The 14,198-nt window shown below is 57.5% G+C and overlaps 1 protein-coding gene across 1 annotated transcript; it reads right to left on the reverse strand.

Moving 5' to 3' along the window:
* Positions 1-415: 415 nt before the first annotated feature.
* Positions 416-13,977, reverse strand: VOLCADRAFT_92808 (uncharacterized protein; the record flags this gene model as incomplete). Its single annotated transcript, XM_002952209.1, has 23 exons — positions 416-1,767; positions 2,013-2,361; positions 2,690-2,815; positions 3,229-3,447; positions 3,742-3,905; positions 4,372-4,600; positions 5,122-5,329; positions 5,879-5,968; positions 6,148-6,293; positions 6,465-6,603; positions 7,334-7,409; positions 7,554-7,755; positions 8,930-9,073; positions 10,343-10,430; positions 10,698-10,874; positions 11,231-11,370; positions 11,588-11,719; positions 12,071-12,199; positions 12,397-12,591; positions 12,746-12,811; positions 13,102-13,258; positions 13,796-13,828; positions 13,934-13,977. 23 exons carry the CDS (start codon positions 13,975-13,977, stop codon positions 416-418), a joined length of 4,605 nt encoding a protein of 1,534 aa, XP_002952255.1.
* Positions 13,978-14,198: the final 221 nt, after the last annotated feature.

A 14,198-nucleotide genomic window follows, 5' to 3' on the forward strand; every position in this document is an offset into this window, starting at 1 on the left:
TGAGGAAGGAACATCAGTTTTCGGCTTCCTATCAGATCGAGTAGCCGCAACAGCGTAAAAATTGGGTTGTTTCGAAAGGGTACGCTTTCGAGGGGCAGTACTCCAGACACGTGACTTGCAATTCCTCGCACGGCCTTGGCATTATCATTTAAACATGATAACATAAAACGCGCAACAAAGACCTTATAGCACCGCCTTCTAGCACTACCGAAAGCTCAAACCAGCAAACCAGGCAGAAGCAGAAAGCGCGTTTTTTTTGCTTCCCGCGGGGCAACTTCTGACCCAACGTGCCGTTCTCCGTTGTTCGTACGACAACCACCCCACCAGTGCTAAGGGGACGGATACCTCCATACTTAAGAGCTAGGGGTGAACGGCCGCTTCAAAGGCCTGTCGCGGGGGGGCCCCCAGGGGCTTCCTAGCCTCGTTGGCCGGCTACCCACCGCTCATCCACCACCCGGACGCCGCCGCCACATGCCGATCCGCATCCCCACAGGCGGTGCGGGTGCTGCTGCGAGGTGCTGCAGCTGCAGCCGCGGATAGCCGCCCCTACCAGCCGCCGCAATAGCTGAGCCAACTTGTTGCGTCGGCGCCGCTCCCTGCTGCGCCTCCTGCTGCCTTCCATGCCCGATGGCGCGTGGTGCTGTGCGCGGTCAGGTTCCTGCTTGGCGGTCCCGCTTCCCTCCCCAGAGCGCAACACTAGCCGCCGGGTGCCGTACACAAACCCTGGGACTGCCCCGGGATGCGGGGACGGCGAGGATGGCTGCAAATCGGACGCCTCCGAGCCCTCTGCGGCGGTGTCGGTGTCGCTTGCATCCTCGCAGCCGCTTGGGCTTCCAGGAAAAAGGCTACGGTAATAGCTACTGGTACTCCTGCTGTTGTTACTGCTGCCGCATGCATGGCCGTATTGGCAAGGGCCGCTACAGCGCGCCCTCTCGGCAGTTGCGTACTCAGCGAGCTCCCTGTTCGCTGCCTCCCATTGCTGCTCGGTGCACTTCTCCCGCAGCGCCGCTAGCGTACGTTCCGCACAGAAGGCGCGAGGTGGTACCGACGGTGCCGTCGGCTCTGCAGCAACTGCCAGTTCAGCAGCGGCGCCGCTGCACTCTGCAAGCCTGACGGCAGCCCTGCTAGCTGTGCTAACACCCCCTGTCGTTGCCTCGCAGCTCTCGACTATGCCACTGTACAGTACGACATGTGTAATGGCAGGAGACCACCCAGCGGCCAGCTCGCCTCCGCCGCGCAGTACCCCTAACTGCAACTCCTGCAGCTGCTGCCGTACTTCCTCTTCAGCCCAACGGGCCGCTAGGGCACCGACCTCGAGGACGCTGTGTAGAAGCGGAATGGTCTTACGGCCCAGCGTGTGACCCTCCGTAACCGAGCTTGCTGCGCCTGCTGCCTCACATGCGGCATGGTCCGCATCATCCGTATCCTCCGCACGGCCACCTGATGATGAGCCGATTTGAACGGTCGTGTTTATGTTCTCGGAGCACCGCGAGGCGGAAACAGCGTTGTGAAGTGACGACACGCGAACACGCGAGCAGGGTCCCGCAGCTGCTGCGGTGTCAGCGGCGGCAACTAGTGAAGTTAAGATTGTGGACGATGCGGCGGATGGTTGTGGAAAGAGAGATGCTGACAGGTCCAGCAGCAGCACCACCGCCCCTGAAAACAGGCGGTGCAGCCCCGCCGGCAGCTCGACCTCGTGTGCCACCATCTCCGCCTCCAGCCGGCGGAGTAACGGCCCGGCGGCCTCGCCAGTCGGCAACGAGGTGACTGTTCCCCGGGGCCAGGGCAGCGGGGTGAGGCAAAACGCACGTGTGCAGGAGGTCAACATACAGGCGAACATGTATGCGAGTGTGTTTCATAGTCGAGATGGTCCTTGAAACCCGTTGTTGTTCATGTTGTTGATGTTGTTAATGCTGTTGTCACCTGTGAACCCTTCCAATGCATGCATGAACAGGGATGGAGGACAACGCGGGCGCCGGCCAAAGCAAGTTTCTTGAAGGAAGGTAACGTACCGCCTGTGTAGCCTGTCCACGCCGTCGTTGTCGTCGTCGTTGTCGCCACCGTCTGGCCCTCCGCCGCCCCTCGTCCTCGTCCTCGTCGCTGCCGCTCCCAACTCCCCCCCTTCACAGCGCCCGCATCCACTTCCACTTCCACTTCCGCCTCCGCCTCCGCCAAGGCTCGACGCGGCTGCCCGGCGCCGGGGACCTCCACATGCCACTCAAGAACCGCGGCTAGCTCTTGCTCGTCCAGTAGCTCAAAGTACGGGTCGCCGTACGGGTCCATTTGGTGAGCGCAAGCGGCAAGGGTCGCCTTGCTGAGGCGCCAGGCTTGCGATGGCTTGGGTGGCCAGATGAGACGTCGCTGCGCTTGTGTAGGCCACGTGGGGGGGACAGAACAGGTCACACACAACCCCCCCGTAATAATTCATTCATTTTTCATTTATTTCAGTTTTGGAAAATTCTCGCAGCCACATTGCCTGCTACGATGATACTGTCGTACTTTCCCCAGTCACAACTGCCTGTCATTATGCCGGCAGCACTGCGGCCTCAGCACGCGCGCGCGCGCAACGGGTCCAGTGCAACAGCCCAGTTGTCTCCCCCTCCGCGAATGCGGTGTCGCTACCCCACAAATGCATGGATCGCCTGAGGCGAGCTGCTTGCCATGTGGGCTGCAGCCCAACCCCCACCACCTGCATGTAGCAGTCTTCTAGCCAGGAGGGGCGAAGCAGGTCGCGACAGCGGTCCCGACCGGGGTGGCATGAATCGACCCACTCATCCACGATGATGTACGATGTACGGCATTCGCCACTTGGCACCTGTTTGCGGGAAGCAGCACCACCACCAGCCGTTAAGCTCACGTACTCTGTCGACGGCTGCTGTTGCAATGTTGGGAACCACCTATTAGGTGAGGTGCTAAGACCTGGGAACATACCGGAGGTGACCGGGACCTGCAGCTTCCCGCACCTGCCCTGGATTACTGTGTTGCGCTTTGGAGATGATTACGTGTAAATGCTCATAAGTTGTCGTCAACTGTCAAATGCTAACTTGTCACTCTGGTACGGCAACCTGGTACGGCACATGAGAGACCAAACTGGCACGGCTATCTGCGGCGATAGAACAATAGCCCTTCTTCTTCTTCCTCTTCTTCTTTTTCCGCCATCCGAGTTTTGCCCAGTGTGTAACACTCGTAAAAGTACTTCACTGCCCTCAGGTAGATAGATCTCTTCACCGTCGAGAAGAATGAAGGTGCGCAATAACCCTGCTTTGAATAGCTGCCTACGCCACGGCATGCCGCCGTCACGAGAGTACCTACGTAATTGGCCGAGAGCCGTCCTCCGATCAACCGCACCAGACGAGAAAGCTCCCCGCGCCGCTTCTCAACAGCGGCCCCGTACAGCCCTTCCAACACCACGTATGCACCACCCAGCAGGTCGTAATGCACGGGGACCTGCGTGCGCACAAGTACGGACGGGTATACAGCACGCACACATCGTACATGTGTCGTACGGCGTCACTACTGCCTCAACTTCAATACGGAATCTCCACATCACATGGTCGGTGTCGTCATCGACTCCGTCCAGGGGAGTGAATGCAAGGAACCCCCCGCCTCGGATTTCGCCAGACCAATCAAGAATCTGAATGTGTACGGACAGGTGTACGGACGAAACACAACACGCGGCACACTGAAAGGACCAGCTCGGCAATCAGAGGCACCACATTCAGCTACACAGGAAAGACACACCTCAGACAAGTCCATAGCTTGCAAATGCAGCGGCACCCGTGATGGGGTCGGCCGCAGCTGCTGCTGGTGGGGCCGTTTCCGCCCGCTGCTGCTGCGGCCGCGGGTGACTCCAGCAGGCGTAACAGCAACATCATCAGCACCCGCAGCCCCGCAGGATGAGAGCGCTGCGAGGGGCGTCGCAATCATTGGTTGGGTTGTGTGGCGACTCACCCACGGGTTTACCAGGCATACTTTCATGGCACGGAAGGGTGGATCAAGCACGACAAAGACTTGTGCGGATATCCCCCGAAAAATGCGACGCGGGGGACCTTAAGACCGGGACCTGCCCCTATGTGTGCTGCCAAGAGAAACCTCCGACGAGGTACGTGTAGGCGTCCGCTTGGTGCTGTGAGCCTGACCGCTAGCCTAAATGCTAGCCGCTAGCTCTCAGCTGCCACCAATTTCAGAGTGTGAATACTTAAATTGCCATGTATGGCTCCCAGTAAGCTCCATTTTGCGCTGTCCCTCACTCCAACTCGGAGCTCCTTTTGGAGAGGAGATGTCCGCAACCAGCGGTCGTCGGATAGCTGGTTGAGCACGCAATCGAGCAATTGAATCGTTGCTTACAGCTTTGCCGCGGTAACACCTTACCTTGGCGGCGCGCACCACCAGCGACGCCGCCTCCAGGCCCGGCATCACGGCCCCTGCCGCCGTCACCGCCGCCGGTGGCCGCCGCTTTGCGCACAAAGTCCTGCAGCTCCCGCAGCGTTGTGGCCTGTCGGGGGCTCTTGTCATCTCGGATGCGCGTGATGCGCGGGAAGCGTGTGGTGTAGCCCGCAGCGAAGGTACTCGTGCGTGTCAGCCGCACATCGGCGTTCACCTGTATGCTCGGATAACAAGCAACATGCCCGGAAGACCGCACTATGCACAGATAGCCTCACGGTGAAACGGTAGGCAGGCGTATCAGACAGACAGACAGACAGACAGACAAAAAGACAGGCGTCCATTTGGCCGCCGACCTGGAGGTCACCCACCTAGCCCCAAGCTGCGCACTTGCGCTCCCAGGAATGAATACGCCTTTCTACTGGCCACACTTGTACACTTGTACGCTTCGTTCACAACCACCACATCCTGGAATGTGACTGTACGGCAGGTGAAAAGACTGCCTGTTTAGCTGCAGTACTAACCTTTGTTGACCTTTCGACACGCCAGCCATGTTTCCTGCCTTACCATCTTTAGCACCATTGGCCGCTTAGCAGCAACCACTCGACCCTCTGCTGCTGTGCTGCGCTCTCTTGACACACCTGCACTGCTGCATACACCCCATACACCCCATACACCCCATACACCCCATACACCCCATACACACACCCACGGTCCCTCCTACGCCCGCTCGCCCACCTGCACCACCACGCTTCGCTCGGGGTCGCGGACCCACCAGTCAGGCCACTCGTCCCGCGACCCGGTTGCCCGGCACCAGCGGGGTACGGCACGCAGGCGGGCAGCAGGGCCAGCTGCCGCCAGGTCCCGGGGTGAAGCCACCAGGTTGCCGGCCAGCCGCGGCTCCAGCAGCGACAGGCGCTGCTCGCGAGAGACGCCGGTGCCCACCCTGAACCGCCGCACCACCCCGGTGCCGGCGTCGGGACCAGGGCACATCCGCCAGGGATCCGCAACATCAACTTTCGACGGTGGTTAGGGGCTCGCGATCAGCGCATATATGGCACGGCCAGAATCGCCTTAGTCGTATCACACACATACATACAGCACTTTTTTTCTCTTTCCCATCAACATCCACTTGAAGCATTCACGCCACATCTACAGTTTCATTGGAAAGATTATTCCAACACGTTGTGGGACTACGGAGCTCACTTCGAGGTATTCCTGCGCCACCAACTGCATTTCTTCCCGTCCTTCGGCCGGAAGATTATAAAAACGCACACACACACGTACACATACAGACCGCGTCGTAGAGCTACACCTTGGAAGGTGCACAAAGCTCTCATGAGACGCCAACTTGCTGAGGATGATTATGATGACCATGATGATGCAGAAAGAAAAATGCAGCCGCACCAGCACTTGAGATAGCCTTTGAGCGCATATACGAGTACGATGCTCCGTCCTACGTACGTACGTACGTACAGCAGTGCACGGCACTTACACAGCGAAGGTGACGTATGTGGTGGGCTTTCCCAGTTGGGGTTGCTCCTCAGGAAGCCCGAGCAGGTACACCCCGCCGACGCTGACTTGGCTGTAGCAGGGGTGCATGTGGGTCATGCCCCAGAGTCCATCATCGAGAAGAGCAAACGGAGGGAGGGGGGATGGGAAGACGAACCAAGAACGAAGGCGGGAGGAAGGGAGGGCGGAAAAGTGGATAATGCGCAAATTGGGGTCGATGGGGGGATGAAGGCAGACTCTGTACATCTGTACCTCGTGGTATGGTCGTACAGCTGGCCCAGGATGACCGCGTCAAATTCGCCCTGCGTCAGGTAGTCGGGCTTGATCTTGATCCACGTGCTGGTACGGCAGCCCAGGCGGTACGGCTCCTCCAGCGCCTTCACCACCACGCCTTCCTCCTGAGTGCCAAGCGGAGATCCCAGCGAGAAGGGTTATGCTTGGGGGGGAGGGAGGCGGCTGATGATGGCTGCGGAAGCTTCTTCTACACTACTTGCCAACCAACCCGACCTCATGCTCCTGCCATTTCCTAAAAAAACAATGGCCTCCACCCACCCACCCACTGCACTCACCCCTGCCGCTGCCGTACGGTCGTACACATCTTGCGCTTGTTGGGCGGTAGAGCAGGTCCAACTGTGCACCTTGCCATCTGTGTTATCATCATCAGCAGCACCATCATTGTCATTTTGAAAGAGCCAGAAGGTCCAACAGCTGTCGGGTTTGCGGGAAGACCTTACGGGATGCATGTAGTTGTAGACGCAGAGAGGGACCGTGCAGCCAGACCGTACCCACAAGACAAGACAAGACAACAGCGATCCCGCAACAGTGTCCGATCACCGCCGCCGGTCACCGTGCCGGAGAGGAAGGGCTGACAGCGGTTCCTCCTTCCCGGCCCGCCCCCTTTACCCCGCAGCCCCAAGCTCAAGCGTCGCGGGTTCGGCTGGCCGGCCCCCCTACTACTGCTACTCGAACGGTAGTGCGGTTCAAGCTGACTTCTCCCTCTTAACGGCTTCAGTGGCTTCAGGGCTTTGCGATTGATAATTGTCGTCTCTTACATTTACGGCTTTAGGGCTTTGTGTATGATGTGTGGGACAGGGGGGTGATATCTTCACCCTGCGACCGCTACCCTGCGAAACCCAGCCTCATCAAGTCACCCTAGTCAATATCTCTGTGGATCGCTCTGTGGTTCCGCACCCACCACCGGCATCCAACGATGTGTATATGCGTGTCAACAGCAGAGAAGGCAGGCTTCTATGGCGAAGAATCCTTGACGTGGTGCGGGTGCTACCTAGTTGAAAGCATATAATTGCGGACTGTCGCGCGGGACGGCTTTTGTGTGGCAGCTCAGCATGTCCCGACCGGTCGGCCCGATTTAGAACCCAGGGGGAAAGAGGAGATGTGCGCGTGCAACTGCATTTCTGGTCTATGAAATGACCGGCACCTTGCCCAGGTTAGTAAGGCTCCGGGGTGTGAAGCTGTGCGGGCTGGAGCTGGAGCTGGTGCTGGTATTGGTGCTGCTGTAGGATTCGGTGTGTCAAAGGTTGGGGACCAGGAACCAGGGCATTGTGGCCTGGGCCGCCGGTCTCTCTCAACCCCCAGCTATTGACGTCCTAGACAGCGGTTTTCCCTCCCAGCAGCTGCCCCCGATTTGCCTGACTGACCGAACATGGGTTGGTCCGGCAGCAGCGCCTCCGCTCGGAACGTGACTGCGCCCTGAGGGCCGCCCAGAGGCACACCGCCGCCATACTGCTGCTTCTCAGAACCACCTTCCACACCCGCATCACGACCACGACCAGCACCAGCAGCAGTACCCGTATCCACTCGAATAGGACGGAGCACAGACGCCAGGAGCTCCTTCCGCTCCTATATATACATATATACATTTAAGATTAGGCGGCAGGAAGGGGTCGCGACACGGCAGGGCAGGGTTAGGGTAGGTGTGAGGACGTGGGCCTGCAGATGGTCGGTGCGGAGCTTCGTCAGCACAACACGGCAGGGCACAGCACGACACAGCAGGGCAAGGCAGGGCACAGCACGGCAGGGCACAGCACGGCAGGGCACAAGGTATACACGTTACAAGGATGTTGGGGTGGGTTGGGGGGAGGGAAAAGAAGCTAATGCGCTATGTATAGGGTTGTTCCTGACATTAGAATGTTTTCCGTTCTAATCTAATTCTAATATTAGTTCTAATTAGAAATTAGGATCTAATATTAGAAGACGCTCGACAACTTTTCAGGGAGGGGTCCGTTGAACCTGAAATTTTGTATAGGCCATCACAGATGTAACCGCACGCATTTCCAATTAAATTTACTCCGGTCGGGTGCCTGGGGAGGGTACCTACCAGCCAAACCCACGCCAGACTTGCTACGGAAACAACCAAGAACGCCGCCAAACCTGTCCTTTTAAGTCCCTACTTGCACAGAATCACCACATAACTGCCGGGGAGTGCTTGCTCGCTAAGGGGAATGCAAAAACACAGAGAGGAAGGGCTATTCCAATAAGCTGCAAGACCCTTCTTCTTTGCGGAGGTCAGAGCTTCTGCATACGCTTTTGCATCAAGTTCCTTGTTGCCATACTTGTACATTGGCCCTGATGCTTCCGCCTTCCCGGGAGGAAGGGGTGGCTTTGATGGCCCCGCACCTCTATCTGACATTTTCGTGTAAAATGCACGCAGTAGAACCGCTGATGCGCCTTAAAGCTACGGCTTTCCGGCCGTTCTAATGTCCGTACGACATTAGGATGTTCTAATACGTTCTAAACGGGGTCTTCTAAAATTCTTATTACATTCTAATTATATTTTTTCTAATATTAGTTCTAATGTTCTAATGCCGGCACAACCCTAGCTATGTAATATGCTCTGGAGGGGAACGCGTACCACAGTTGACGGCATGAAGGAGACAAGCAACCCAGCAATGCAGGGCGCGCAGCTGAAGGAGATGATAGGGTGATTAAAAGAGCTGCGGTGTGCTGGGCCCTGCACGGCCCTCATTACCACCAGCAGCAACGGGTATAACTAAGGGTACCAGGGTGCCCTTACCCTCAGCGGCAGGTGTATGACAGATGTGTCCCGCAGGTACAGGATGTCAAAGGCGACGTACACCACCTCCAACTCGCCAGCAGCCGGGTACCGTGAATACGAGTCGTCAGTACCGGCCGCACCGGCCGCACCGGCAGCCACGTCCTGTATATAGATCGGCACAGGGACAGCCAGGACAGCGGTCCCCCGGGGGGCAGCGGCCCAGGGTGTTGGCCGTACATTGTGCGGTGTGCATATCCAACAGGACGGGGAAGCCCTGGGGGGAGTGGCTGGGGGCCGGCGGGGGAAACCTGGGAGCAGGGAAAGCCGCCCGGCTGAGGAGGGAGAGCGGGGGCGAGAAGCCCGAGGAACGCAGCGGACGGAGGTTCCAAATCCACCCTGGGGTTAACCCATTCAACCGGTGAATCCACCCGGCCTAACCCGACATTCACGCTACGGTGGGACACGTGCCGTAAACCGTCTACTGGCAGTAAGAGTAGGAGTATAAGAGGCGGCCCCGACGTGGGTTAGTTCCAACACAGACGAAGTGGAGGCAAGCTAGCCAGCAGGCTAGGACGACGTGGACGCAGGGACCGATGGCGGCTAAGATAGGGCTGATGATGGCGTAATTTGCCGTGATGGTCACGAGCGTGTCGGGCCACGATGGAGTGAAAACGGTGGCCGTGGCCAAAAGCCAAACCCCTTCACACACACACACACACAAAACCAACCGCTCAGGACATAGAGCGGGCGGAAACCGGAGACATGGATCCGTGTTCGTTCACCCCACATAAGGCCCCATCCTGCTGTACGTGGAATGGTGTTCCCTCCCCTTGCGTTAGACAATCCGCAGGGGACCCCCAAGGTGCCCATCAAGCCTCTATGTTACATACATACATACATACATACATACATACATACATACATACATACATACATACATACATACATACATACATACATACATACATACATACATACATACATACATACATACATACATACATACATACATACATACATACACACATACATACATGCATATATACACAATTATAGGCAGGCGGCTGGCAGAGGTTAAGGCCCGACTCTGCTCCCGGAGGGTCCGGGTTCAAATTCGCCTGCCGACCCCTTGGGTGTGTGAGGGGTGTTGAATTGGGAGGTGGCCCCCCATCTAGAGGACGGTGTAGGACGTGATCATATCAACTTGCGAGCTGACCAGGAACTAAGCTGGGCGCCGTTGATTCGCTAGATTTGGTTGGATGCTGGTGATGAGTTGCTGATCCCAACGAATACATTCTGAAGTCGGATGGGGTGAATGGTTTAGGGTGCCCTCTCGCAGGGGAGAGCAGGGAACCGCCTCGGGTAAGGGGGCCGCTGGTGAAGCTATACCACCCTGTAACAACATACATATACATGCATTCAAGGCCTCACCCGGCCCTGCACGGGCGCGTTGGGCGGCACGCCGTCTGCCGCTGCTCGGATGGTGGCTTCCAGCATGCCGAAGGGCTCGAAGCACCGACTGCGTGGGGGCGATAATTATCGGGACGGAATCGGGTTTGTCCACCTCTGAATGGGTTGTGGCACTGAGCTATTCCAAGTCTGCTTTTCTTTCGCTTAGGTCGGTTGTCCAATTCCTCACATGGTGTTAATCCTTCGTCTTTTAGTCGTTCCGCGTTTGCCAGGAAAGAACCATTCTCCTCATTTTGTTGGCTAAAACCCCCAAACCTCCAAGATTTTTCTGTAGTATCAGTGAAGATATTAGTGTTGCCTAGCGCGTTTTGCTCACCGGGTCTTGTTCCAGACCAGCATCTCGCCGTCCAGCACCACGCGCGGCAACAGCGCCTCTGCCGTACAAGGCCCCAGCTGCGCAGCAGTGACAGCTCCCGGCGCGCCTTGCTCCTCCTCCCCCTCGTCCTCCTGCTCCTGTGCTGAACTCGGGACTCGCAGAAAGCACGCCACCGCGCTGTCCAGCACACAAAAGTTGGACCGGGCGCCGTGATCCTTGACATTTCGACTGAAATAAAGGATGCCGCCAACATCAGGGTCGCGGACGTGTCCGCTGCCGCCGTCGTCACATCCTCCGCCACCGCCACCGCCGCAGCGGCTGCTGCTGCTGCTGCTGGGCTTCTTCCCCTGAGATCCCCCCACTACGTGAAGCTGTCATTTAGCGGTAAGCGGGCAGACACAGCCAAAGTCCGTAGCGAGGGAGCCAGAACGCGTTTGGGAAGCGTTCGGAGAGGACGGGTTTGGGATCGGAAGAAAAGCTCGCGACTGCCAAACAACAAATGGCAAGGAAACTGGATCGTCGTGGCAGCTTACTTTTGATACAGCTCGAGAAGGCCCACACGGCCAATGCCGGCACTTTTGCGTCTAGGGTGAAGTCCCAACCAGCCACTAACCCAATACCAAGCAACCCAGGCGGCTGGAGACCCTACACGAACTCTGCCTGGTCCTTTGTTCTGCTTCGGTGCACACCCACACAATGTAGGTTGTGAGCTCCCGGAGTGCCGTCTCCGCTGACCCTGAGAATTCCCCCCCCACCGTCCTGCTGGTTTCTATAACATCCCCCGGGACTTGCCTGGGCAGGACCAGGGTCCCTGGATCATGTTCGGCATCATTTCCTGCATCCCACCCCTTCCCGACCTCACCCACCTATCCACCCACCCATGCCCCCACCTGGATCCGCCAGCCGTCAAACTTCGTCTCCACGAGGAAGGGGCGGCCTTGCATGCACGCCGCCGCCGCTACCGGCCCACCGTCGACCCGGCTCGCCAGCTGCGGAGCCGCGTTGAGCCCGGGCTCAACTTCCTGATGGTTAGGGAGAGAGAAGGAAGCATCACAGACGTGAAAATGGTACCCTATCTGTGTTGTATGTAACAGGGTTATTTGCAGGATGAAGGGAAGAATGTGATGAACTTTCCAAATTTAGCGTGGCACTAGGTTCATTTATACTTCACTTGCTACATACTCCTCTGAAGTACGCGCCGGCAGGCAGCACATGATTCAGGGTCTTGAGAAAAACCCAACAACGGCATGCGCGGTCATTTTGCGGGGTCCAGCTACAGGGTGGAAACATATCCCGGGGTTAGTACAACATTCCATTAGCACCAGTATGAAGGGCAAAAATCTAGACCACTAGGTGATCATCAGAAAACTCACTCGGCGCCTCCAGGCGCTCTCCGGTCGGCGCAGCGCGTCCAACACCCGCCGCAGATCGGAGCAGGCCGTGAATGCCTCATACGCGTCCGCGTGGAAAGCAGTCAGCACCGTCTTGTCGCCTAAGCCGGTCTGCGGAAAGACGCCGGGCACGGACATGCGCCGTGTATGGGTGCAGGGGTTCATAGCGCAGCAATGAGGAGAGGCAGGGCGGGTGGAAAGCCAAGTTAATGCTCGCAGCATTCTGGGTTCCTCAAAACGAGGAGGTGCACGTAGCCACAGCCGCAGTCGCCAAGTGCCGCAATGGCCTCAGTCACCCAGCCACTTACCGGCAAGTCCTGTCGCAGCAGTATGCTGACCAGCCAGCGGGCGCCAGCTGGTGTGCAGCGCAGCAGCAGGTTCCGGAGCACCGCCGCCTGCTGCTGCGCTGTGGCCACCTGGTGCTCATGGACAGATAGTGCCACTAAGCGGGAGCGTTCTTCACCCGAGGCAATGGATGCCAGTTGGTCCAACGCCGCGTTGACCTGCGGGAGTTGGTTAGAGTTGGTTTTGATGTGTGATGACCGCGGTTCTGTATGCGTGCGGGGATTTTTGCGGTTGATTTCGTTGTTGTGTGAATGAAAGTAGGGATACGCGAGGACGGAGAAGTTGGCAGCGGAACCGACAAAACTAACGTACCATGCCCAAGGTGAGCGAGTCGGTTTCCCGGGGGATGCTGGCCGGGCAGTAAGGGTCGAACAGCAGCTGCAGGAGGGGGGAAACGGGGGGAGAGCCGTCCGGTCGGTGTGTCAGCATGGTTGGGTAAGGAGCACGCGCTTGGCTGTCGGCAGCGGATGCCTTCATCCTTTGGGGGATGTCAGGTCACACGAACAAGTAGGGCGTTCGCGTTTTCTGCTTGCTGCAGTTGCGTTACAGACGCAGGCGACTGTGATAGTATGAGCGCGTCTTTTTCCTTTCCCTAGGTCCAGATTGGTTTTACCAATTCCGGTTTCCAATTCATTCTCCAGCAAACGGCAGCGCTTTCGCCTGCCTACCTTTTGCATGACGACGGGGAACTTCCAATGCATGTGGTGTGCCAGAGCCATCCAGTCCTTTGCAGCATTAGCGCGTTCGCGGGAGGCGCCCAGCGCGCTAGCGAGGAGGCCGGCAAGCCGCCTCTCCTGGTACGGTGAGTAGTAAGGTAGGTGTCGGCTGTTGAGTTACGTTAAGTGGGGCGGTCGAAGATGAAATGGATATGCTTTTGCGGAGTGCCCGGCTTACACAAGTACACGGGCTACATACGAACGTGACCTCGCGTTTCAAGGGCGTGACATGCGCACGATGATGACCGAGGCCCCTGATGACCGCTAGCCAGGTTCCTCTCGGAAGTCTGGGAAACCCGGCACGTTGCTCTAAGGCGTGCGTGCTCAAGCGGACGAGGGAGGACGATGATGGTCCACCACGTAACCGCACTAATAACGATTTACCGTCCATGCCCACCCCAGCTTTTACGGACATCCCCGCACTCGTGCGGAACTTGTAACTTGTGAAGTTGTACGGCAGGCTGGATTCCAACGGCACGCGTGAAAGGGAAGACCGAATATGAGATTGAATATGGGGACGTATGGAACATCAGATCACCATATTAAATTACTGCGCGGGTCTGTCTCTGCGATTTGGGTCTGCGGGCTCCTTTCCGGCACCAAGGGCCAAGAACTATAGCCATGGACTTGGTAGGGTGGTACTCACCTTAACTCCGAAATAGCCTCGAGTATAGTCAAGCTGCAGATGCATCAGAGAATCCCAGCGCAGGTGAGGGCCCAGGGAGGTTGTGGTTTAGGTCGATGCTCCGCGGTAGGCAGCACGGTGTGTAGCGGACCTGCTTACCTTGGGAAGAAGCAGTCGAAAGAGCTGGAAAAGATCATCGCCATTATTTCGAGGGACCACCAGAGAAAAGAATCTCCGTAGGCGTGCGACCTGGCGGAACCATTGGAGTCAATTCAACGTGTAAGACTGCAAGCAATGCAATCGCTGTCAAAGCAGCCGTACTTTCTTCTTGTGTGATTTTCCACACTGCAGAATATCTTCAAGTAGCGTTACAATGGAACTAAAAAGGATGTCAGCAGCACACGCAGGTTTAGCGTGTTCCGCA

The sequence above is a fragment of the Volvox carteri genome, assembly GCF_000143455.1.
Source record: "Volvox carteri f. nagariensis unplaced genomic scaffold VOLCAscaffold_28, whole genome shotgun sequence".
Classification (NCBI taxonomy): domain Eukaryota; kingdom Viridiplantae; phylum Chlorophyta; class Chlorophyceae; order Chlamydomonadales; family Volvocaceae; genus Volvox; species Volvox carteri.